Genomic DNA, 25795 nt, shown 5'->3' with positions numbered 1-25795 from the left:
CTTTCTGCTGAGATGTGACTTGGGGTAACAAAAGTGGATTTTTCAGCTGTTCCCATGGCCACCAGGTCCGATGGACCGCCCCTTTATACGGCAATACTTCCATGTGCCGTCTGGAATCTGCATCACCTGACCACTGTCGTGTCTGGCAGATATGGACATCACACTTACTCTTGATGCCAGAATGCAAATATCCCTCTGCGCATCTCGCATATATAGAAATGCATCCTTTAAATGCTCTATAGTCAATAAAATACTGTCCCCGTCAAGGGTATCAATATTTTCAGTCAGGGAATCCGACCAAGCCCCCCCAGCGCTGCACATCCAGGCTGAGGCGATTGCTGGTCGCAGTATAACACCAGTATGTGTATATATACGTTTAAGGATATTTTTCAGCCTTCTATCAGCTGGCTCCTTAAGGGCGGCCGTATCTAGAGACGGTAACGCCACTTGTTTTTATAAGCGTGTGAGCGCCTTATCCACCCTAAGGTGTGTTTCCCAACTCGCCCTAACTTCTGGCGGGAAAAGGTATACCGCCAATACCTTTCTATCGGCGGAAACCCACGCATCATCACACACTTCATTTAATTTATCTGATTCAGGAAAAACTACAGGTAGTTTCTTCACACTCTACATAATACCCTTATTTGTGGTACTTGTAGTATCAGAAATATGTAACATCTCCTTCATTGCCCTTAACATGTAACGTGTGGCCCTAAAGGAAAATACGTTTGTTTCTTCACCGTCGACACTGGAGTCAGTGTCCTTGTCTGTGTCGACCGACTGAGGTAAATGGGCGTTTTTACAAGCCCCTGACTGTGTCTGAGACGCCTGGACAGGTACTAATTGGTTTGCCGGCCGTCTCATGTCGTCAACCGACCTTGCAGCGTGTTGACATTATCACGTAATTCCCTAAATAAGCCATCCATTCCGGTGTCGACTCCCTAGAGAGTGACATCACCAATACAGGCAATTTGCTCCGCCTCCTCACCAACATCGTCCTCATACATGTCGACACACACGTACCGACCCACAGCACACACACAGGGAATGCTCTGATAGAGGACAGGACCCCACTAGCCCTTTGGGGAGACAGAGGGAGAGTTTGCCAGCACACACCAAAAACGCTATAATTATACAGGGACAACCCCTTATACAAGTGTTTTCCCTTATAGCATTTTCACATATGTAATTATATCGCCACAAAAGTGCCCCCCCTCTCTGTTTTAACCCTGTTTCTGTAGTGCAGTGCAGGGGAGAGCCTGGGAGCTTTCCTCACAGCAGAGCTGAGCAGGAAAATGGCGCTGTGTGCTGAGGAGAATAGGCCCCGCCCCCTAAAACGGCGGGCTCTTCTCCCGGAGTTTGTGAGATCTGGCAGGGGTTAAATACATCCATATAGCCTCAGGGGCTATATGTGATGTATTTTAGCCATAAAAAAGGTATAATACATTGCTGCCCAGGGCGCCCCCCCCCCAGCGCCCTGCACCCTCAGTGACAGTTGGTGACTGTTGGTGAAGTGTGCTGACAACAATGGCGCACAGCTGCAGTGCTGTGCGCTACCTTATGAAGACTGAAAGTCTTCTGCCGCCTGTTTCTGGACCTCTTCAACTTCGGCATCTGCAAGGGGGGTCGGCGGCACGGCTCCGGGACCGGACTCCATGGCTGGGCCTGTGTTCGATCCCTCTGGAGCTAATGGTGTCCAGTAGCCTAAGAAGCAAATCCATCCTGCACGCAGGTGAGTTCCCTTCTCTCCCCTAAGTCCCTCGTAGCAGTGAGCCTGTTGCCAGCAGGACTCACTGAAAATAAAAAACCTAAAAACTTTTTCTAAGCAGCTCTTTATGAGAGCCACCTAGATTGCACCCTTCTCGGCCGGGCACAAAAATCTAACTGAGGCTTGGAGGAGGGTCATAGGGGGAGGAGCCAGTACACACCACCTGATCCTAAAGCTTTTTAGTATTGTGCCCTGTCTCCTGCGGAGCCGCTATTCCCCATGGTCCTTACGGAGTCCCAGTATCCACTAGGACGTCAGAGAAAGGGGGCTGAATATGTAGCACTCCCTTTACAAACGTCTGAACTTCAGGTAGAGAAGCCAGCTCTTTTTGAAAGAAAATGGACAGGGCCGAAATCTGGACCTTAATGGAACCCAATTTTAGGCCCAAAGTCACTCCCGACTGTAGGAAGTGAAGGAAACGGCCCAGCTGGAATTCCACTGGGGAGAGCTGGAGCCGCAGCAGTGAATGTCTCCTGACATTTACCACCGCTGCTGCCCTTGAAGTCTTTACTTTTTCTTCACAAAAAAGCTCTTTTTAGGGCGGCCAGGAGCAGCCCCCTGTTAAGTACATGCTTACTGCAGCACCAACTTACAAAACTGAGCTCCTGTGCAGGGAGGCGGGGTTATAGAGGAGACGGCGCTGTGCATTCTGGGAACAGTCAAAGCTTTGAGCCTGTTGGTGCCTCAGATCAAGATCCTACTCTACACCCCATTGTCCAATCCTTGTGGAGCCCAGTGTACCCCGCAGCAGAAAAATAGGTTATGGGGCTTTTTTTTTTAATCAATGTTATTATCAAGTAAGGAGGTACCACATGCTGATATAGCTGTCATTTACTAGTGTCAATTTCTTTTTAGTGCAAAATGAAATGAAAACACATTTGAAATATGTATCCAACCTGCTATAGGATTAGGGGGTTATGGATACTGGAAGAAACATACACACAATCACAAAGATATCCCATAAATAAAAAGTCACACTGTGCTAACAGATCATACATACGCTATGCAATGCTATTTCATATCTGGAATAATCTTTTTCCACAATAATCTTTTTGACCAACAGTGCGACTGAGCCAAATTCAGGGACTAAAATCCCATGTAATTTAAGAAGATTACTGGAAAGTAAGGACATTAGGTTCAGTCAGCAACATACCAGAATGTGCAGATTATAGAAAGGATAATGTATATAATGATTTCCTGGTAGACGAGGACTAGGAAAAGGCCATAATCTCAGAAATATGTAAAGGTTATGACGACTAAATTTGCATACTGCTTACAAAACGCTGACCGGCAAAGTAGTATACTCTAATGCAATGCCTGACTCATGATTGAAGCAAAATACATGCTCACAAACTGAATCCTATTAAATGATGTAATACAACCTGTGTGACCAGCATGTACTATACATTACTCATTTTAAGCAACAAGTATATATACAGTACTGCATAACCATAATAGCTTAGTTAAAATGTACACATCTGTTACTTGGCCCATATGTCATTAATAGTTTATTATGCAGGGAATTCAATCGCCAGCGGAAATGCGTTTTTCTCTGTAAAAAGACGCAAAATTACTGTGAATCGCAGTAAATTTGCTATTCAATTGTCCCCGAAAATGGTTTTGCGTTATTTTGACCGCAAATTTCATTTCACCAACTCTGAGCAGGTGATAAACTTGTGGAAAATCCCTATTATAAGTTAAAAATGTTGAAATTTGTTTCTGAATCCTTGGGACACCCCACTAAATGACTAATTAGGCACTTACAAGTTTTTAAATTATTTTTAATTGGCCAATAATGACGTCATTTTTGTGGTGAAAAAGTGCAAAATTATGGAAATTGGGGTACAAGGTATGGGACAGGTATATTGGGGTGCTTTATGAGTGGGACAACGTTTTTTTAGACTTGCATGTAGGAGTAAATCAGTGTATTTCCACTTTTTTTTTTTTTTAAAGTCCCATAAAATTACCCAAATATATACTTAGTGTTCACTCTAGGCTGTTTTAGCAGGGCGCCGCGCCCTGCCCGTTTTTTAGCAGGCAAAACCCGCCCTGCCCCTTTTGCGGCGCCCTGCTAGAACAGCCGCCCGCTTCCAGCCCTCCCGGCTTGTATAGATGCCGTGCGCATGCGCGCGGCATCCATTCACGTATTGGGAGAGAGCTGGGGGAAGCCCAGCACCGACGGAGGTGCTGGGCACGCCCCCAACAGTGACTTCGCCGGCCACAAACGCTCTCTATAGTAGCGTCTGTGGGCCGCACCACCTCCTAAAATGACGCAGGCATGGCCACCCCCTAATTTGCGTGGCCGCGCCCCCATTTCGGTAGCGCGCACATATGCCCCCGGAGTCCGGCGCCATGCCCCTTTTCACTCCTAGAGTGAACACTATATACTTATACTCATTTTTATGTACCCCAAGTTTATTTTCAGCACTTATTTTGCTGGGGAAAAAATTGTTCTCTTTCATTAAAAAAAAAATTGCATATAACAGCCATTTGATTCTAAGTACCAGAAATACGTTTATTATAACCAATAAGAAACTTTTATACTGTTGTCCGATGTTAGTTTAGCCTTTTTGGGGGATATGGACAGATTTACCCATTTTTCACTTTTGCCACCAATTTTTGCTAATTTGCATTTGAATAGGGCCAATCGCGGGATTGCGTATACTCAGGAACACTCAGTTTGCGCAACAAAAATGATGCGACAATGGCAATCGCAGTAAATTGCCGTGATTTTGCCACTAATTGAATACCCCCAATGTCGGGTTCCTATTCTATACCAAGAGTCATAGCACTCATTCTCCATTGGCCAGTGAGGGGAAAACAGGGAAGGTAGGGGAAAGGCATGATAGAGGCCCGAACTACATGCTTTCTGCTTCTAGTATGCAGCAACCTGTTACAAGGATTTCACTTCACCTTTTAAGAGGACCCTCAATTTACCACAGGTGGGTGATCACAATGAACGAAATGAAGCCAATCAGCACATTTATTGTGGATGTCTCTCTAATGGGACAACTTATATGGTCTGTACATGATAGCTGTCACAGGCAGACTGGTTGTCAATTGGATGCATGTACGATGATTAGACTAATCAAAGCATCTTCAGTCCTGATGAAGGTTATGCAGGCACATACACATGGCAACACTGGGCAGGTATCACAGCAAGTACAGCCAGGATTAGACTAGCATACAGCACAGTCCAATTATCAGCACTAACTAAACAACAAACCTGTAATCCAAGTCTATAAGCATGTAACGCCAAATGCAAAGACCAGTGGTCATCACACGCTCTTATCGCCGACATGTATTATACTTCACTGGGGAGGTTGCAGTAATTACAGTTACACAAACATGACAAAAGCAGGCGCAACACAGAGAGCAGGGTCCATGCCAGAAATCAAGACCACATTGCCAGGAAAAGTTGCAATAGATCTATATATGAATGGGATGCTAAGGACTAAAGGGCCCCACACGCTTAGAGATTAACTGTCCAATCTTCCTGGTTGGAACAAAAATCTGGTAATGTATGGGAGCAAATGACAATTGACCATTTGCTCTCAAACACTGGAAAAACAGACAAAAATTGACTTTCAGTTAAATTGGTTAAGTTTGTTTCATTAAACCAATTTATCTGAACAACCGTTTTTGTCAATATTCTACATTTTGGGAGCAAATGGTTGATAGTCATTTGCTCCCAGATATTGCCAGATTTTCTTTCAAATCAACCAGATTGGACAGTTAATCTTTAAGTGGTATATTCAATTGAAGTAGAAAGCTGCCATCTTTAAAAAAGACGTCAGTTTTCAACTTTTCTAGGTCAGAATTCGACTTGTCGAAAAGCACGTGGATCGGCGGAATAGCTGCCGATCCACGTGCTTGTGTCAAAAACGGGGCCAAAACTGACAGGTTTTGGCCCCCTTTTCGACCATCTCAATTCAAAGTCGAAGTGACATGCGGAAGCAGTGAAGGGGAGAGCCGCGGGCAGCCAGACGGGGAAAGCAGGAGGATGTCACAGCAGCATCCTCCCGGCTCCAGCAAGCGAGACCTCGCTTGCTGGAGCCGGGTGGACGCTGCCGTGAGCGGCGGCTGTGATGCGGGGCCGTGGAGAGGAGGTACAGGGAGAAGCAGAGAGACGAGGGAGGGAGACGGGGGAAAGCCGCGGGCAGATGGGAGAAAGCTGCTGCTATATAGCTGCTGCTGTAGCGCTGCTCTCCCCTGTCTGCCCGCAGCTCTCCACCGTCTAAGCTCCTGCATCTCAATTCAACTTTTTTTTAAAGTCGAATTGATAATACATTGAATAGCCCAGGTCGGATCCATTCCGACAAATGAATGTCGGAATGGATCCGACTTCTGTTGAATATACCCCTTAGTGTGTAGGGCACTTAACCCTTACTGCATTTCTCAAACAAACACAATACACTCGTTTACTCAAAATATTTAAATACAAAAAAATAAGATTTTACTCACCGGTAAATCTATTTCTCGTAGTCCGTAGTGGATGCTGGGAACTCCGTAAGGACCATGGGGAATAGACGGCTCCGCAGGAGACTGGGCACTCTAAAGAAAGATTTAGTACTACTGGTGTGCACTGGCTCCTCCCTCTATGCCCCTCCTCCAGACCTCAGTTAAGGAAACTGTGCCCGGAAGAGCAGACATTATAAGGAAAGGATTTTGGAATCTCGGGTAAGACTCATACCAGCCACACCAATCACACCATATAACTTGTGATAACATACCCAGTTAACAGTATGAACAACAACAAAGCATCAACCACGGATGCCAACATAACATAACCCATTATTAAGCAATAACTATGTACACGTATTGCAGAAAGTTCGCACTAAGGACGGGCACCCAGCATCCACTACGGACTACGAGAAATAGATTTACCGGTGAGTAAAATCTTATTTTCTCGGACGTCCTAGTGGATGCTGGGGACTCCGTAAGGACCATGGGGATTATACCAAAGCTCCCAAACGGGCGGGAGAGTGCGGATGACTCTGCAGCACCGATTGAGCAAACTCAAGGTCCTCCTCAGCCAGGGTATCAAACTTGTAGAATTTTGCAAATGTGTTTGAACCCGACCAAGTAGCAGCTCGGCAAAGCTGTAATGCCGAGACCCCTCGGGCAGCCGCCCAAGAAGAGCCCACCTTCCTTGTGGAATGGGCTTTCACTGATTTTGGATGCGGCAATCCAGCCGCAGAATGAGCCTGTTGAATCGTGTAACAGATCCAGCGGGCAACGGTTTGCTTTGAAGCAGGAGCACCCAACTTGTTGGGGGCATATAGGATAAACAGCGAGTCAGTTTTCCCGACTCCAGCCGTTCGGGCTACATAAATCTTCAAAGCCCTGACTACATCTAGTAACCTGGAATCCTCCAAGTAACGAGTAGCCACAGGCACTACAATAGGTTGGTTCAAATGAAAAGATGACACCACCTTTGGCAGAAATTGGGGACGAGTCCGCAATTCTGCCCTGTCCATATGAAAAACCAGGTAGGGGCTTTTACATGACAAAGCCGCCAATTCTGACAAACGCCTAGCCGAAGCTAATGCCAATAGCATGACCACCTTCCACGTGAGATACTTTAGCTCCACGGTCTTAAGTGGTTCAAACCAGTGGGATTTTAGGAAACCCAACACCATGTTGAGATCCCAAGGTGCCACTGGTGGCACAAAAGGGGGCTGAATATGCAGCACTCCCTTAACAAACGTCTGAACTTCAGGAAGAGACGCCAGTTCCTTTTGAAAGAAAATGGATAGGGCCGAAATCTGGACCTTTATGGATCCCGACTTCAAGCCCATAGTCACTCCAGACTGTAGAAAGTGCAGAAATCTGCCCAGTTGGAATTCCTCTGTAGGGGCCTTCCTGCCCTCACACCAAGCAACATATTTTCGCCATATGCGGTGAAAAATGCTTTGCCATCACGTCCTTCCTAGCCTTTATCAGCGTAGGAATAACTTCCTCCGGAATGCCTTTTTCCGCTAGGATCCGGCGTTCAACCGCCATGCCGTCAAACGCAGCCGCGGTAAGTCTTGGAACAGGCAGGGCCCCTGTTGCAACAGGTCCTGTCTGAGAGGCAGAGGCCATGGGTCCTCTGTGAGCATTTCTTGCAATTCCGGGTACCAAGGTCTTCTTGGCCAATCCGGAACAAAGAGTATTGTTCTCTCTCCTCTTCTTCTTACAATTCTCAGTACCTTGGGTATGAGAGGAAGAGGAGGGAACACATAGACCGACTGGAACACCCACGGTGTTACCAGGGCGTCCACAGCTATCGCCCGAGGGTCTCTTGACCTGGCGCAATACCAGTGCAGCTTTTTGTTGAGACGGGACGCCATCATGTCTACCTGTGGCAGTTCCCATCGATTTGTAATCTGAATGAAGACTTCCTGATGTAGTCCCCACTCTCCCGGGTGAAGGTCGTGCCTGCTGAGGAAGTCTGCTTCCCAGTTGTCCACCCCCAGAATGAACACTGCTGACAGTGCTTGTACGTGATTCTCCGCCCAACGAAGAATCCTGGTGGCCTCCGCCATCGCGACTCTGCTTCTTGTGCCGCCCTGGCGGTTTACATGAGCCACCGCGGTGATGTTGTCTGACTGAATCAGCACCGGTTGGTTGCGAAGCAGTGGCTCCGCTTGACTCAGGGCGTTGAATATGGCCCTTAGTTCCAGGATATTTATGTGCAGACAAGTTTCCTGACTTGACCACAACCCTTGGAAGTTTCTTCCCTGAGTGACTGCCCCCCACCCTCGGAGGCTCGCATCCGTGGTCACCAGGACCCAGTCCTGCATGACGAATCTGCGGCCCTCGAGAAGGTGAGCACTCTGTAGCCACCACAGAAGAGACACCCTGGCCCTAGGGGACAGGGTGATCAGCCGATGCATCTGAAGATGCGATCCGGACCATTTGTCCAACAGATCCCATTGAAAGATCCTCGCATGGAACCTGCCGAAGGGAATGGCTTCGTACGATGCCACCATCTTTCCCAGGACTCGCGTGCAGTGATGCGCTGACACCTGTTTCGGTTTTAAGAGGTCTCTGACTAGAGTCACAAGCTCTTGAGCCTTCTCCGTCGGGAGAAACACCTTCTTCTGGTCTGTGTCCAGAATCATGCCCAGAAAGGGCAGACGCGTCGTAGGAATCAGCTGCGACTTTGGGATATTCAGAATCCAGCCATGCTGTTGCAACACTTCCTGTGAGTGCGCTACGCTGATCTGCAACTGCTCCCTCGACCTCGCCTTTATGAGGAGATCGTCCAAGTATGGGATAACTGTGACTCCTTGCTTTCTCAGGATCACCATCATTTCTGCCATTACCTTGGTAAATATTCTGGGTGCCGTGGACAGGCCAAACGGCAACGTCTGGAATTGGTAATGACAGTCCTGTACCACAAATCTGAGGTACTCCTGATGAGGCGGATAAATGGGGACATGCAAGTAAGCATCCTTGATGTCCAGAGACACCATAAAATCCCCCTCTTCCAGGCTTGCAATGACCGCTCTGAGCGATTCCATTTTGAACTTGAATCTTTTCAGATAAATGTTCAGGGACTTTAAATTTAATATAGGTCTGACCGAACCGTCCGGTTTCGGTACCACAAACATTGTGGAATAGTATCCCTTCCCCTGTTGAAGAATGGGAACCTTTACCACCACCTGCTGGAGAAATAGCTTGTGAATTGCCGCTACCACTACTTCCCTTTCTATGGGGGAAGCTGGCAGGGCCGATTTTAGGTAACGTTGAGGGGGCATCACCTCGAATTCCAGCTTGTATCCCTGAGACACAATCTGTATAGCCCAGGGATCCACCTGTGAGCGAACCCACTGGTGGCTGAAGTGTCGGAGACGCGCCCCCACCGCTCCCCCAGCGTCATGCGGTGGATTTAGTGGAAGCCGGGGAGGACTTCTGTTCCTGGGAACTAGCTCTAAGGTGCAGCTTTTTTCCTCTGCCCCTGCCTCTAGCAAGAAAGGAAGCACCTCTGACCTTCTTGCTTCTTTGTGCGCGAAAGGACTGCATTTGGTAATACGGCGCTTTCTTCGGTTGTGAGGGAATATATGGCAAAAAGTTTGACTTCCCAGCAGTAGCTGTGGAAACCAGGTCCGAGAGGCCGTCCCCAAACAATTACTCACCCTTGTAAGGTAACACCTCCATGTGTTTTTTGGAGTCGGCATCACCTGTCCACTGCCGAGTCCACAGGACCCTCCTGGCAGAAATTGACATTGCATTAATTCTAGAGCCCAGTAGGCAAATGTCCCTCTGGGCATCCCTCATATATAGGACAGTGTCTTTTATATGCCCCAGGGTCAGCATAATGGTATCCCTGTCTAAGGTATCCATTTCCTCAGACAGATTATCTGTCCACGCTGCTACAGCAGTACACATCCACGCCGACGCAATTGCCGGCCTCAGTAGAGTCCCTGAATGTGTATAAACAGATTTCAGGATACTTTCCTGCTTTCTATCTGCAGGATCCTTTAGGGTGGCCGTATCCTGCGACGTCAGGGCCACCTTCTTAGATAAGCGTGTCAGAGCTTTATCTACCCATGGGGAGGATTCCCAGCGCACCCTGTCCTCTGGCGGGAAAGGGTATGCCATAAGTAACCTTTTGGAAATCAGGAATTTCTTATCTGGGGAATCCCACGCTCTTTCACATAACTCATTTAACTCATGTGAAGGGGGAAAAGTCACCTCTTGCTTTTTCTCCCCATACATATAAACCCTCTTGTCAGGGACAGGGTTTACCTCTGATATGTGTAAAATAAGAATTTACTTACCGATAATTCTATTTCTCGTAGTGGATGCTGGGGTTCCTGAAAGGACCATGGGGAATAGCGGCTCCGCAGGAGACAGGGCACAAAAGTAAAGCTTTCCGATCAGGTGGTGTGCACTGGCTCCTCCCCCTATGACCCTCCTCCAAGCCAGTTAGGTACTGTGCCCGGACGAGCGTACACAATAAGGGAGGAATTTTGAATCCCGGGTAAGACTCATACCAGCCACACCAATCACACCGTACAACTTGTGATCAAAACCAGTTAACAGTATGATAACAGAGGAGCCTCTGAAAGATGGCTTCTTAACAATAACCCGAATTAGTTAACAATAACTATGTACAATTATTGCAGATAATCCGCACTTGGGATGGGCGCCCAGCATCCACTACGGACTCCGAGAAATAGAATTATCGGTAAGTAAATTCTTATTTTCTCTATCGTCCTAGTGGATGCTGGGGTTCCTGAAAGGACCATGGGGATTATACCAAAGCTCCCAAACGGGCGGGAGAGTGCGGATGACTCTGCAGCACCGAATGAGAGAACTCCAGGTCCTCCTCAGCCAGAGTATCAAATTTGTAAAATTTTACAAACGTGTTCTCCCCTGACCACGTAGCTGCTCGGCAAAGTTGTAATGCCGAGACCCCTCGGGCAGCCGCCCAAGATGAGCCCACCTTCCTTGTGGAGTGGGCCTTAACAGATTTAGGCTGTGGCAGGCCTGCCACAGAATGTGCAAGTTGGATTGTGCTACAGATCCAACGAGCAATCGTCTGCTTAGACGCAGGAGCACCCATCTTGTTGGGTGCATACAATATAAACAACGAGTCAGATTTTCTGACTCCAGCTGTCCTTGCAATATATATTTTTAATGCTCTGACAACGTCCAGTAACTTGGAGTCCTCCAAGTCACTTGTAGCCGCAGGCACTACAATAGGCTGGTTCAGATGAAATGCTGACACCACCTAAGGGAGAAAATGCGGACGAGTCCGCAGTTCTGCCCTGTCCGAATGGAAAATCAGATATGGGCTTTTGTAAGATAAAGCTGCCAGTTCTGACACTCTCCTGGCCGAAGCCAGGGCTAGTAACATGGTCACTTTCCATGTGAGATATTTTAAATCCACCTTTTTTAGTGGTTCAAACCAATGAGATTTTAGAAATTCCAAAACCACATTGAGATCCCACGGTGCCACTGGAGGCACCACAGGAGGCTGTATATGCAGCACTCCCTTAACAAAAGTCTGGACTTCAGGAACTGAAGCCAATTCTTTTTGAAAGAAAATCGACAGGGCCGAAATTTGAACCTTAATAGATCCCAATTTGAGACCCATAGACAATCCTGATTGCAGGAAATGTAGGAATCGACCCAGTTGAAATTCCTCCGTCGGAGCACTCCGATCCTCGCACCACGCAACATATCTTCGCCAAATGCGGTGATAGTGTTGCACGGTTACTTCCTTCCTTGCTTTAATCAAAGTAGGAATGACTTCTTCCGGCATGCCTTTTTCCTTTAGGATCCGGCGTTCAACCGCCATGCCGTCAAACGCAGCCGCGGTAAGTCTTGAAACAGACAGGGACCCTGCTGAAGCAAGTCCCTCCTTAGAGGTAGAGGCCACGGATCTTCCGTGATCATCTCTTGAAGTTCCGGGTACCAAGTCCTTCTTGGCCAATCTGGAACCATTAGTATCGTTCTTACGCCTCTTTGCCGTATAATTCTCAATACTTTTGGTATGAGAGGCAGAGGAGGAAACACATACACCGACTGGTACACCCAAGGCGTTACCAGCGCGTCCACAGCTATTGCCTGCGGATCTCTTGACCTGGCGCAATACCTGTCCAGTTTTTTGTTGAGGCGAGACGCCATCATGTCCACCATTGGTCTTTCCCAACGGGTTACCAGCATGTGGAAGACTTCCGGATGAAGTCCCCACTCTCCCGGGTGAAGGTCGTGTCTGCTGAGGAAGTCTGCTTCCCAGTTGTCCACTCCCGGGATGAACACTGCTGACAGTGCTATCACATGATTCTCTGCCCAGCGAAGAATCCTTGCAGCTTCTGCCATTGCACTCCTGCTTCTTGTGCCGCCCTGTCTGTTCACATGGGCGACTGCCGTGATGTTGTCCGACTGGATCAACACCGGTTTTCCTTGAAGCAGAGGTTCTGCCTGGCTTAGAGCATTGTAGATTGCTCTTAGTTCCAGAATGTTTATGTGAAGAGACGTTTCCAGGCTCGTCCGTGGTCACCAGGATCCAATCCTGTATGCCGAATCTGCGGCCCTCCAATAGATGAGCACTCTGCAACCACCACAGAAGAGATACCCTTGTCCTTGGAGACAGGGTTATCCGCTGGTGCATCTGAAGATGCGACCCTGACCATTTGTCTAACAGATCCCTCTGGAAAATTCGTGCATGGAATCTGCCGAATGGAATTGCTTCGTAAGAAGCCACCATTTTTCCCAGGACTCTTGTGTATTGATGTACAGACACCTTTCCTGGTTTTAGGAGGTTCCTGACAAGCTCGGACAACTCCTTGGCTTTTTCCTCCGGGAGAAAAACCTTTTTCTGAACCGTGTCCAGAATCATCCCTAGGAACAGCAGACGAGTTGTCGGCATTAACTGGGATTTTGGAATATTCAGAATCCAGCCGTGCTGTTTTAGCACTTCTTGAGACAGTGCTAATCCCCTCTCTAGCTGTTCTCTGGACCTTGCCCTTATTAGGAGATCGTCCAAGTATGGGATAATTAATACGCCTTTTCTTCGAAGAAGAATCATCATCTCGGCCATTACCTTTGTAAAGACCCGAGGTGCCGTGGACAATCCGAACGGCAGCGTCTGAAACTGATAGTGACAGTTTTGTACAACGAACCTGAGGTACCCCTGGTGTGAGGGGTAAATTGGAACGTGGAGGTACGCATCCTTGATGTCCAAGGACACCATAAAGTCCCCTTCTTCCAGGTTCGCTATCACTGCTCTGAGTGACTCCATTTTGAACTTGAACTTCTTTATGTACAGGTTCAAGGACTTCAGATTTAGAATAGGTCTTACCGAGCCGTCCGGCTTCGGTACCACAAATAGAGTGGAATAATACCCCTTTCCCTGTTGTAGAAGAGGTACCTTGACTATCACCTGCTGAGAGTACAGCTTGTGAATGGCTTCCAAAACCGTCTCCCTTTCGGAGGGGGACGTTGGTAAAGCAGACTTCAGGAAACGGCGAGGCGGATCTGTCTCTAGTTCCAACCTGTACCCCTGAGATATTATCTGCAGGATCCAGGGATCTACCTGCGAGTGAGCCCACTGCGCGCTGAAATGCTTGAGACGACCGCCCACCGCCCCCGAGTCCGCTTGAGAAGCCCCAGCGTCATGCTGAGGCTTTTGTAGAAGCGGGGGAGGGCTTCTGTTCCTGGGAAGGAGCTGCCTGTTGGTGTCTCTTCCCCCTTCCTCTGCCTCGTGGCAGATATGAATATCCCTTTGCTCTCTTGTTTTTAAAGGAACGAAAGGACTGCGGTTGAAAAGTCGGTGTCTTTTTCTGTTGGGGAGTAGCTTGAGGTAAAAAGGTGGATTTCCCGGCTGTAGCCGTGGCCACCAAATCTGATAGACCGACTCCAAATAACTCCTCCCCTTTATACGGCAAAACTTCCATATGCCGTTTTGAGTCCGCATCGCCTGACCACTGTCGCGTCCATAAACTTCTTCTGGCCGAAATGGACATAGCACTTACCCGTGATGCCAGTGTGCAGATATCCCTCTGTGCATCACGCATATAAAGAAATGCATCCTTTATTTGCTCTAAAGACAGTAAAACATTGTCCCTATCCAGGGTATCAATATTTTCAATCAGGGACTCTGACCAAACTACTCCAGCACTGCACATCCAGGCTGACGCTATAGCTGGTCGTAGTATAACACCTGTATGTGTGTATATACTTTTTTGGATATTTTCCATCCTCCTATCTGTTGGATCTTTAAGTGCGGCCGTCTCAGGAGAGGGTAACGCCACTTGTTTAGATAAGCGTGTGAGCGCCTTATCCACCCTAGGAGGTGTTTCCCAGCGCGCCCTAACCTCTGACGGGAAAGGGTATAAAGCTAATAACTTCTTTGAAATTAGCATCTTTTTATCGGGGGCAACCCACGCTTCATCACATACATCATTTAGTTCTTCTGATTCAGGAAAAACTATAGGTAGTTTTTTCACACCCCACATAATACCCTGTTTAGTGGTACCAGTAGTATCAGCTAAATGTAACGCCTCCTTCATTGCCAAAATCATATAACGTGTGGCCCTACTGGAAAATACGGTTGATTCGTCACCGTCGCCACTGGAATCAGTGCCTGTGTCTGGGTCTGTGTCGACCGACTGAGGCAAAGGGCGTTTTACAGCCCCTGACGGTGTTTGAGGCGCCTGGACAGGCACTAACTGATTGTCCGGCCGTCTCATGTCGACAAACGACTGCTTTAGCGTGTTGACACTATCCCGTAATTCCATAAATAAAGGCATCCATTCTGGTGTCGACCCCCTAGGAGGTGACATCCCCATATTTGGCAATTGCTCCGCCTCCACACCAATATCGTCCTCATACATGTCGACACACACGTACCGACACACAGCAGACACACAGGGAATGCTCTTAACGAAGACAGGACCCCACTAGCCCTTTGGGGAGACAGAGGGAGAGTTTGCCAGCACACACCAAAAGCGCTATATATGACAGGGATAGCCTTATAATAAGTGCTCCCTGTATAGCTGCTTTTATAATATAATTTTTGCCACTATTTTGCCCCCCCTCTCTTGTTTTACCCTGTTTCTGTAGTGCAGTGCAGGGGAGAGACCTGGGAGCCGTCCTGACCAGCGGAGCTGTGTAAGGAAAATGGCGCTGTGTGCTGAGGAGATAGGCCCCGCCCCTTTTCCGGCGGGCTCGTCTCCCGCTCTTTAGTGTATTCTGGCAGGGGTTAAATATCTCCATATAGCCCCGGAGGCTATATGTGAGGTATTTTTTAGCCAAATAGGTTTTCATTTGCCTCCCAGGGCGCTCCCCTCCCAGCGCCCTGCACCCTCAGTGACTGCCGTGTGAAGTGTGCTGAGAGGAAAATGGCGCACAGCTGCAGTGCTGTGCGCTACCTTTAGAAGACTGAGGAGTCTTCTGCCGCCGATTCTGGACCTCTTCATGTTTCAGCATCTGCAAGGGGGCCGGCGGCGAGGCTCCGGTGACCATCCAGGCTGTACCTGTGATCGTCCCTCTGGAGCTGATGTCCAGTAGCCAAGAAGCCAATCCATCCTGCACGCAGGTGAGTTCACTTCTTCTCCCCTAAGTCCCTCGTTGCAGTGATCCTGTTGCCAGCAGGACTCACTGTAAAATAAAAAACCTAAGCTAAACTTTCTCTAAGCAGCTCTTTAGGAGAGCCACCTAAATTGCACCCTTCTCGGCCGGGCACAAAAATCTAACTGGCTTGGAGGAGGGTCATAGGGGGAGGAGCCAGTGCACACCACCTGATCGGAAAGCTTTACTTTTGTGCCCTGTCTCCTGCGGAGCCGCTATTCCCCATGGTCCTTTCAGGAACCCCAGCATCCACTAGGACGATAGAGAAAATATCCTTCATCGCTATAATCATGTAACGTCTAGCTTTTGTAATTTTTGGTTGCAATTTTGCATCATCGTCGTCGACATTGGAGTCAGAATTCGTGTCGACATCTGTGTCAACCATTTTGGATAGTGGGCGCATTTGAGACCCTGAGGGCCTCTGCGCTGTAGGATCAGGCATGGGTTGAGACCCTGACTGGCCCGAGGTATCAGCTTTATCCAACCTTTTATGTAAGGAGTTTACATTATCATTTAACACCTTCCACATATCCATCCAATCAGGTGTCGGCGCCGTCGGCGGCGACACGTCAGTCAACTGCACTTGCTCTGCCTCCACATAGCCCTCTTCGTCAAACATGTCGACACACGCGTACCGACACACCACACACACAGGGGAAGCTCTAAATGAGGACAGGACCCCCACAAGGCCTTTTGGAGAGACAGAGAGAGAGTCTGCCAGCACACACCCCAGCGCTATATAACCCAGGGATTACACAGTAACTTAGTGTTTACCCAGTAGCTGCTGTATTGTGATTTATGCGCCTAAATTTATGTGGCCCCCCCCTCTCTTTTTCACCCTTCTACCGTGATTCTGCAGGGGAAAGCCTGGGGAGCTTCCTCTCAGCGGAGCTGTGAAAGGAAAATGGCGCTGGTGAGTGCTGAGGAAGAAGGCCCCGCCCCCTCAGCGGCGGGCTTCTGTCCCGCGATTTCTTGTAAAATAAATGGCGGGGCCTCATACATATAACAGTGTGCCACTGTCTATATGCAGCATTCGCCAGGAGGTAACAATTGCTGCCCAGGGCGCCCCCCCCCTGCGCCCTGCACCCTACAGTGACCGGAGTGTGTGGGTGCAATGGCGCACAGCTGCAGTGCTGTGTGCTACCTCATGTGAAGACAGGAGTCTTCTGCCGCCGATTTCGATGTCTTCTCCGCTTCTGCCGGCTTCTGTCTTCTGGCTCTGCGAGGGGGACGGCGGCGCGGCTCCGGGAACGGACGACAAGGTCAGGTCCTGTGTTCGATCCCTCTGGAGCTAATGGTGTCCAGTAGCCTAAGAAGTGCAACCTAGCCGCAGTTAGTAGGTTTGCTTCTCTCCCCTCAGTCCCTCGTAGCAGAGAGTCTGTTGCCAGCAGAAGCTCTCTGAAAATAAAAAACCTAACTAAAATACTTTCTTATTAGCAAGCTCAAAAGAGCTCACTAAAAGCACCCAGCTCTGTCCGGGCACAGATTCTAACTGAGGTCTGGAGGAGGGGCATAGAGGGAGGAGCCAGTGCACACCAGATAGTACTAAATCTTTCTTTAGAGTGCCCAGTCTCCTGCGGAGCCCGCTATTCCCCATGGTCCTTACGGAGTCCCCAGCATCCACTAGGACGTCAGAGAAAAGAAATAAAAAAGTTCCATAAAACCTATTATTCACCTTTTCAGCAAATGTGAAGATTTTTCTTTGATCAACACCTCCAAACTGTGCATCAACTTTCAAGTATTCTTCATCCAAAGCCTGCATAGATTAAGTATAAATGAACATGATCTGATAAGACTATGATCTTGTCTTTGTCTCTAGGTCCTGACAGATCCCACCTGCAATCCTGGGTACAGGAGACCACTGAGCAATGGGTGCTCTACTTGTTTCACCACCTCTGCTCCAGCTTTCTTAGCGTCATGTTGAGTGACAACCGAGGATAGCCTATACACATCCAACGTATACTCCCTGTAATACAGAATACGTACCATAAGACAAAAAGCAAAAGCAGATAAAAAAAATAGAAAATAAACAAATACAAACACACAGAGGAGAACGTTAAGAGAAAATTATTTCCTAATGAATTAAACGCAACTACTGTAACGGGAGTGGGAAATACTTCTGATGTAGCAGGTTTTCTGCTTTTCACATAAGTCAATATTTGTTAAAACAACTTGGAATATTAAATCGCATTATGTCAATGTATGATTGTATATAATAGCCTGTAAGAATTGGGAACATTATCTTAAAGAGATTGCATACTTTCGGATTACACCCCCCCTGCCTCCCAAATTAAAATATAGGTGCAAGTCTTTCTATAGAATCAGATCTACGCAATTCTGATGTTTCCCCACTTCATAATGCTATAAACTTCAAAGAGACATAATCTAGTGACAGTCAAATGACCTAAGGCAAGGATGCAAATCAGGCTTCAATAAATCATTCAATGTAAACATTACAAAATGTTAAAGAAAAACTTGTCCCAATGTTTATATGCTGTTCTATAAAGCCACCAGGACCTCCCATGAACAAAAGCCAGTACCGCTCACTGAATATAGAGGTGTGCCACTCCACGGAGAAGGTACCAAGGCACCAAGACAATTTTGTCACAGTGACATGGGTTTCCCTTACATTACAAGATAGAAGAATGGAACTTGATTAACTGCACTCATAAATGAGCTGTGATGAAATGTGGATGGTTTCACCTTGTAACACATACTTGCTAAGCTGGTATTCAGTCCCCCTAACAAAGCGCAGTTTCTCCAATGGAACACCAATACTTTGCAGCATAGCTTTGATAACCTGTTCGTAATAACTGGTGCGATATGCTAGAAGATCCCAGGGAGCTTTCATATTATCCAGATAGGCATGGAGGTCTGCAAACAAGATTGTTACCTAGAGATAAAAAAAAAAAAGAGAGGCCAGGAACGTATTAAAGACAAGGTAAAAAAAAAAAAAAAAGAGAAGACAAGACAATCAGTCTTGTGAATGTGGCTAAGGAATGTGTTCTTAGTCAATACACATAACAGCTAATGCGGTCTATTTTTCTTTTATATTCCCTCATCTTATTCTCCGCAATAACCAGTCAGTACTCGCCTCACACCCAGCCTTTAGGAAGTCAGCGATTTTGGACATTGGCACAAAATAAGCTACATGTGGTTTTCCTGTGGTCGCTGTGCCCCAATACAGTCGTAGCTCTCGTTCCTTCAGGATTTCCTTCAGCTTGTCCTCCCCAAGAACCTCCTGTAACAAGAAAAAAAACATATTTTCAGTATTTTACAACAGGCTTAACAACCAATACACAAATATGGAGGTTAGTAAAATAAATAAATAAATAAATAAATAAATACAATAAATAATAGGATTTTAATACCTACCGGTAAATCCTTTTCTCTTAGTCCGTAGAGGATGCTGGGGACTCCAAAAGGACCATGGGGTATAGACGGGATCCGCAGGAGACATGGGCACTTTAAGACGCTAAAAGGGGTGTGAACTGGCTCCTCCCTCTATGCCCCTCCTCCAGACTCCAGTTCTAGAACTGTGCCCAGGGAGACTGACATTATCGAGGAAAGAATTTATCATTAAACACGGTGAGCGTCATACCAGCTCACACCTCCAGAATGCCGCAGACGTGGCATTCAACAGAACACCAGCTGACTGCATGAATAATATGCAGCAAAATGCTGCCAGAAAACGTAACAACCTGTGTGTAAACACAACCAATAATAGCATAACGCCTGCCACGTCATGAACAACGTCAGCAACAGGCTGACTGAAAGGTAACAGCATGTGTGTAACCAAAACTAACAACTGCAGAGACAGTACACACTGGGACGGGCGCCCAGCATCCCCTACGGACTAAGAGAAAAGGATTTACCGGTAGGTATAAAAATCCTATTTTCACATATGTCCTAGAGGATGCTGGGGACTCCAAAAGGACCATGGGGATTATACCAAAGCTCCAGAACGGGCAGGAGAGTGCGGGTGACTCTGCAGCACCGATTGAGCAAACATGAGGTTCTCATCAGCCAGGGTATCAAACTTGTAAACCTCGCAAAGGTGTTTGAACCTGACCAAGGAGCCGCTCGGCAAATCTGTAATGCCAAGACCCCTCGGGCAGCCGCCCAGAACGCACCCACCTTTCTGGTAGAATGGGCCTCCACCGATCTCGGCAACGGCACTCCAGCCGTAGAATGAGCCCGCTGAATCGTATCACAGATCCAGCGCGCAATAGTCTGCTTGGAAGCAGGAGCCCCAATCTTGTTGGGAGCAGACAGGAGAAACAGAGCGTCTGTTTTCCTAATCCGAGCCAATCTGGCAACAAAAATTTTCAAACTCAGCCCACATCGAGATACTTTGCGTCGCCCAGGCGTCAGTGGCCACCGGCACCACAATAGGTTTGATCACGTGAAACGATGAAACCACTTTTGGCAGAAAGTGCTGACGAGTTCTCAACTCCGCTGTATCTTCATGGAAGATTAAACAGGGCTCTTGTGAAACAAAATCGCTAATTCAGACACCCACCCCGCGGACGTCAATGCCAACCGCATGACCACTTTCCAAGTGAGGAATTTCCACTCAACTGTATTGAAAAGTTCAACCAATGAGAATGCAGGAACTGCAACACCACGGTAAGATCCCATGGTGCCACAGGGGCACAAGGGAGGATGGATGTGTAACACTCCTTTTACGAAAGTTTGAACCTCTGGAAAGGAGGCCAATTGTGTTTGGAAGAAACCCGATAAGGTTGAAACTGAACCTTAAATCAAGCCCAACTTAGGGCCCGCATCCACACAACCTTGTAAAGGAAAGAATGGAGAAAAACGACCCAACTGGAATTCTTCCGTAGGAACTTTCTTGGATTCACACCAAGACACATACTTTCTCCAAAATTGGTGGTAATGTTTTAACGTTACTTCTTTCTGTCTGAAGAAGAGTAAGGATGACTTCACTGGGAATACCCTTCGGGTTGGGATCCGGTGTTTAACTTCTAAACAGTCAATGGAAACCGCGGTAAATCTAGGAACACACACATGGCCCCTGCCGTAACCGATCCTCTCGCAGAGGAAGAGGTCAGGGATCTCCTATGAGCAATTCCTGAAGATTCGGATACCAGCCCTCCTTGACCAGTCTGGAAGAATGAGGATCACCTGAACCTTAGTTCTTCTTGTGATCTTTTAGCATTTTGCACAGAGTGGAAGTGGAGAGAACACATGTACCGACCGAAACACCCACGGTGTCACTAGGGCATCCACCGCTATCTAGAGGGACCCTCAACCTTGAACAATAACTCTGAAGTTTCTTGTCGAGGCGAGACGCCATCTTGACTATTTCCAGAATTCCCCAAACTTGTCACTTCTGTGAAAAACTGCTTGATGAAGACTCTACTCTCCTGGATGAAGAACGTGTCTGCCAAGGAATTCTGCTTCCCAGTTGTTCACTCTTGGAACGAACATCGCTGACAGAGCGCGTAAATGTTTTTGTCACCCAGCGGCAAATCTTTCTGGCTTCTGTCATTTCTTCTCCGGTTTTTGTTTGTAGAAAACTGTTATAAACGGCCCTTAACTCTAGACCGTTAAAGTGGTGATAAGTATCCGAACTTGACACTTGTCCTCGGTGAGAATTTCGTCGCTACCACAAGAGTGACATTCTTGTCTCGAAACCATGATTATCTCAGGAGGGAACCGGACGACCTGTCCAACAGGTCCCGCCAACACACTGGCATGCAAACTGCCCACTGAAAAAGGCCTCGTAGGCCGCAACCCTCTTTTCCAGTAACTGAATGTATTAATGGATTGACCCAGTTGCAGGTCTAACCAGACTCTGAATCCTCAGAAGCAAATATTGCCCAAGCCGGCTACCGCGTCGTTAGGACCAACAGGGATTCTGGCAAGTTCTGCTGTTGAAGAACTGTCAGGGAGAAAGCAACGTTTTGTACCATTTGGCTTCTTGATCTCTCCGCAATTTGGAGAGCGATCCAGTATAGAACAACCAAGTCTCCTTACTATCGAAGGAAACCCATCATACCGCCATCAATCTGGCGAATTGGTAACGACAATCCTGAATCTCAAACCTCAGGTAAGCCTAATGCGGAGGAAACCGTAATGAGACCTCCTTTCTCCGTTGTCCGTGTGGAGAAACCCTGCCATGAGAGATTCCCTCATGGATTTTAAGTAGGAATTTTGAGATTTCAGATAGAGGATTTGGTCTGACCGAGCCTTCTAGCCTCGGAAGCCCGAAAAAATTTGAAGAACAGCTCTATTGCAATTCAGTTTACAGCTGAATGATCATCTCGATGTAACAGGGTTGTTTGATCATAGGTTAAGTTTAGTGAGGGTGTGTTTCGGCATGTAGACAAGAATTAAAGGCTATTATGCAGAATAGTGCGACTCAGAAATCCATCTGATTTCGAACACATTTCTCACATCAAAGATATTGAGATGTAGATATCAGAACTCCAACGGACTTGTAAACAAACAGCCAGGCACTGTCTTACGTCACGCAAGGTAATGATGCATACAACTAGCCTTAATATGCCACGTGATGCTGGATGCCTTATATATCTGAGTGCAACGGAGTCTGTATAACATAGGTCTGCAAACTCGGTCCTCATTACCCCACACAGTGCATGTTTTGCAGGTCTCCTCACAGAATCACAAGTGAAATAATTAACTCCACCTGCGGACCTTGTGTCTGTGAGTAATTAATACACCTGTGCACCTGCTTGGTTACCTGCAAAACATGCACTGTGTGGGGTAAGGAGGACCGAGTTTGCAGTCCTATACTGTATACGAAGCACAACAGAACTTGAAGAAAAAAGCAGCAGCTGCTGCATCGTAGCACTTTGTATACAGAGCCTAATTCATAGTTGACAGCAGCAGCAAATTTGTTAGCAGCTGGGCAAAACCATGTGCACTGCAGAGTGGGCAGATATAACATGCAGAGAGAGTTAGATTTGGGTGGGGTGTGTTCAAACTGAAATCTAAATTGCAGTGTAAAAATAAAGCAGCCAGTATGTACCCTGCACAGAAACAATATAACCCACAAAAATCTAACTCTCTCTGCAAATGTTATATCTGCCCCCCCCCCCCACCCCACCCCCTGCAGTGCACATGGTTTTGCCCAAATGCTAACAAATTTGCTGCTGCGATCAACTCTGAATTACCCCCACAGACTGAGACAAGACTCGGCAGCACACAGAAATACAAGTGTTGCATATGAAATTAATCAACACAATGTCCTGGTGCATCCCGATAGCATCACATTGGGAGTAAGACACATCTTCGGGTAAAAAGCTGTGGAAAAAAAAGTCCGCTCTAGCAGAGTTGCATGGAACCCGACGTGCCATAAGGGTCTATTTTGTGTAACTGAAACAACCGTGAGCACAGGGGCTTTCAGTGTACAAGCCTCGTAACAGTGAAACGCCTGAGCGGCAGGTGCCAGTCTGTGCACGGTCCAGACCTTGGGAGCCATTTCTGGTGTTATTTATAAGAATTGTAATCTTGAGTCACATATTGCCTTTAATCTACTCTGAACACACTATCTATTGCTTCACCTCAGTGGACTATCAATGTAATACAGACAGCGGACATCTTGCACTGGTCCCTAGTGGGGAAGGGGTGTGGCCACAAAATAATACCAATTCATATTACATATTATAGTAGTCTCCATTATTCAAACTACGCCACACAGCAGCGCCAGTACACCAGCCCCTTTTACACATTACGGCGGACAGATTTCCCTTTTTACACATTACGGCAGACAGCGCCCCCCTTTTTACACATTACGGCAAACAGCGTCCCCTTTTTACACATTATGGCAGACAGCGTCCCCCTTTTTATACATTACGGCGGACAGAGTCCCCTTCTTATACATTACGGTAGACAGCACCCCCTTTTTACACATTATGGCAGACAGCGTCCCCCTTATTACACATTACGGCAGACAGCGTCCCCTTTTTACACATTACGGCTCTGCATACAGATACACACGTACATAAATACAGTATATACATAAATACAAACACACACATACATACATACACATACCCAAACACACACACACACTTTCTCTCTCACTCTTTTTACATCAACTTACCACAGTTGTGCTGGCCAGATCTTCAATAGCATGATCCTGTGTAGCTCCGCCCCCTTGGTCCCGTGTAGCTCCGCCCCTTTTCGTCCGAACGATCACCGACACTCCTCTCCCTGTCACAGGGGAGAGAGGAGAAGGCTTCATGCTGCCGGCACTGCTGTGGCTGCCTGTGTCAGTGTGACAGGGCAGGCGCAGCAGCAGCAGCAGGGGGGGACAGGATGGCGCTTCAGCTGGGATGCAGAGCAGTGAAGGCGCCTCTCCTGCCCGGCGCCTACCTGCACTGCATCCCTTTGCTGAGCGGGTAGCGCCGGGCCTGCCTCCACACCCTCCATACTCCCAAGATACCTCAGTGTTGTTTTGCTGAGCCGCACAGTAGCGAAAAAAAGATTTTAAACCTACCGGTAAATCTTTTTTCTCGTAGTCCGTAGAGGATGCTGGGGACTCCGTAAGGACCATGGGGATAGACGAGCTACGCAGGAGACATGGGCACTTAAAGAAAGACTAAGATCTGGTGTGCACTGGCTCCTCCCTCTATGCCCCTCCTCCAGACCTCAGTTAGACCCCTTTTACACCTACGAGCACGGGTCGCAGCCGGGAGCCTGACACGGGAGCTGCCCCCTGCTGCGACCCGTGCTCGGTCCCTTTCCCATTAGCAGTCACAACCCGGCATATGCCGGGTTGGTGACGCTTCTAGCTACACGGCAGGGGCGGCGCAGGGAGATCACATGATCTCCCAGCGCCGCCCATCCATACAGTGTAAACGGGAGCCGTGTCGCATCGACACGGCTCCCGTTTACACTACACCCTACCCGGATCATTCCCGTGTCCTACCCAGGTAAATAGCCGGGTAGGATTCACGGGTCACTTGATCCGGGTTTACCCTTTTCCACTTGCCAAAAACACGGGTAAATGCGCGCCCCCGTGCATTTACCCGTGTTTTTTGAGCTAGTGGAAAAGGGGTATGAGAGAAACTGTGCCCAGAGGAGACGGACAGTACGAGGAAAGGATTTTTGTTAATCCAAGGGCAAGATTCATACCAGCCACACCAATCACACCGTATAACTTGTGATATACTATCCAGTTAACAGTATGAAAACGACATAGCATCAGTCCAAGACCGATAAGACTATAACGTAACCCTTATTTAAGCAATAACTATATACAAGTCTTGCAGAAGTAGCCCGCACTTGGGACGGGCGCCCAGCATCCTCTACAAACTCCGAGAAAAAGATTTACCGGTAGGTTTAAAATCTTATTTTCTCTTACGTCCTAGAGGATGCTGGGGACTCCGTAAGGACCATGGGGATTATACCAAAGCTCCCAAACGGGCTGGAGAGTGCGGATGACTCTGCAGCACCGATTGAGCAAACAGGAGGTCCTCCTCAGCCAGGGTATCAAACTTATAGAACTTTGCAAAGGAGTTTGAACCCGACCAAGTAGTAGCTCGGCACAGCTGTAGCGCCGAGACCCCTCGGGCAGCAGCCCAAGAAGAGCCCACCTTCCTAGTGGAATGGACCTTGACCGATTTAGGTAACGGCAATCCCGCCGCAGAATGCGCCTGCTGAATCGTGTTACAGATCCAGCGAGCAATAGTCTACTTTGAAGCAGGGGCACCAATCTTGTTGGTTGCATACATGACAAACAGTGCTTCTGTTTTTCTGACTGTAGCCGATCTGGCCAGGTAAATTTTCAAAGCCCTGACCACATCAAGGGACTCGGGAACCTCCAAGTCACGCGTAGCCACAGGCACCACAATAGATCATATGAAAGGATGAAACCACTTTTGGCAGGAATTGAGGACGGGTCTGCAATTCCGCTCTATCCATATGGAAAACCAGATAGGGGCTTTTATGTGATAAAGC

The 25795-nt window shown here is 47.7% G+C and overlaps 1 protein-coding gene across 2 annotated transcripts in view; it reads right to left on the bottom strand.

The window, feature by feature from the left end:
- YARS1 (tyrosyl-tRNA synthetase 1) overlaps positions 1-25795 on the bottom strand; it is a 160796-nt gene that overhangs the window by 53688 nt on the left and 81313 nt on the right. For both annotated transcript variants that reach the window (XM_063954133.1, XM_063954138.1), the window contains exons 3-6: positions 18936-19082; positions 18559-18734; positions 17678-17807; positions 17517-17597 (exon numbers count right to left, since the gene is read on the bottom strand). In XM_063954133.1, the coding sequence (XP_063810203.1) occupies positions 17517-17597; positions 17678-17807; positions 18559-18734; positions 18936-19082 (534 nt within the window). The remainder of the gene's footprint in view (positions 1-17516; positions 17598-17677; positions 17808-18558; positions 18735-18935; positions 19083-25795) is intronic.

The sequence above is a fragment of the Pseudophryne corroboree genome, chromosome 2 (assembly GCF_028390025.1).
Source record: "Pseudophryne corroboree isolate aPseCor3 chromosome 2, aPseCor3.hap2, whole genome shotgun sequence".
NCBI classification, from domain to species: domain Eukaryota; kingdom Metazoa; phylum Chordata; class Amphibia; order Anura; family Myobatrachidae; genus Pseudophryne; species Pseudophryne corroboree.
The sequence above is the reverse complement of the archived record's forward strand: the minus strand, read 5'-3'. Positions and strand labels throughout refer to the sequence as shown.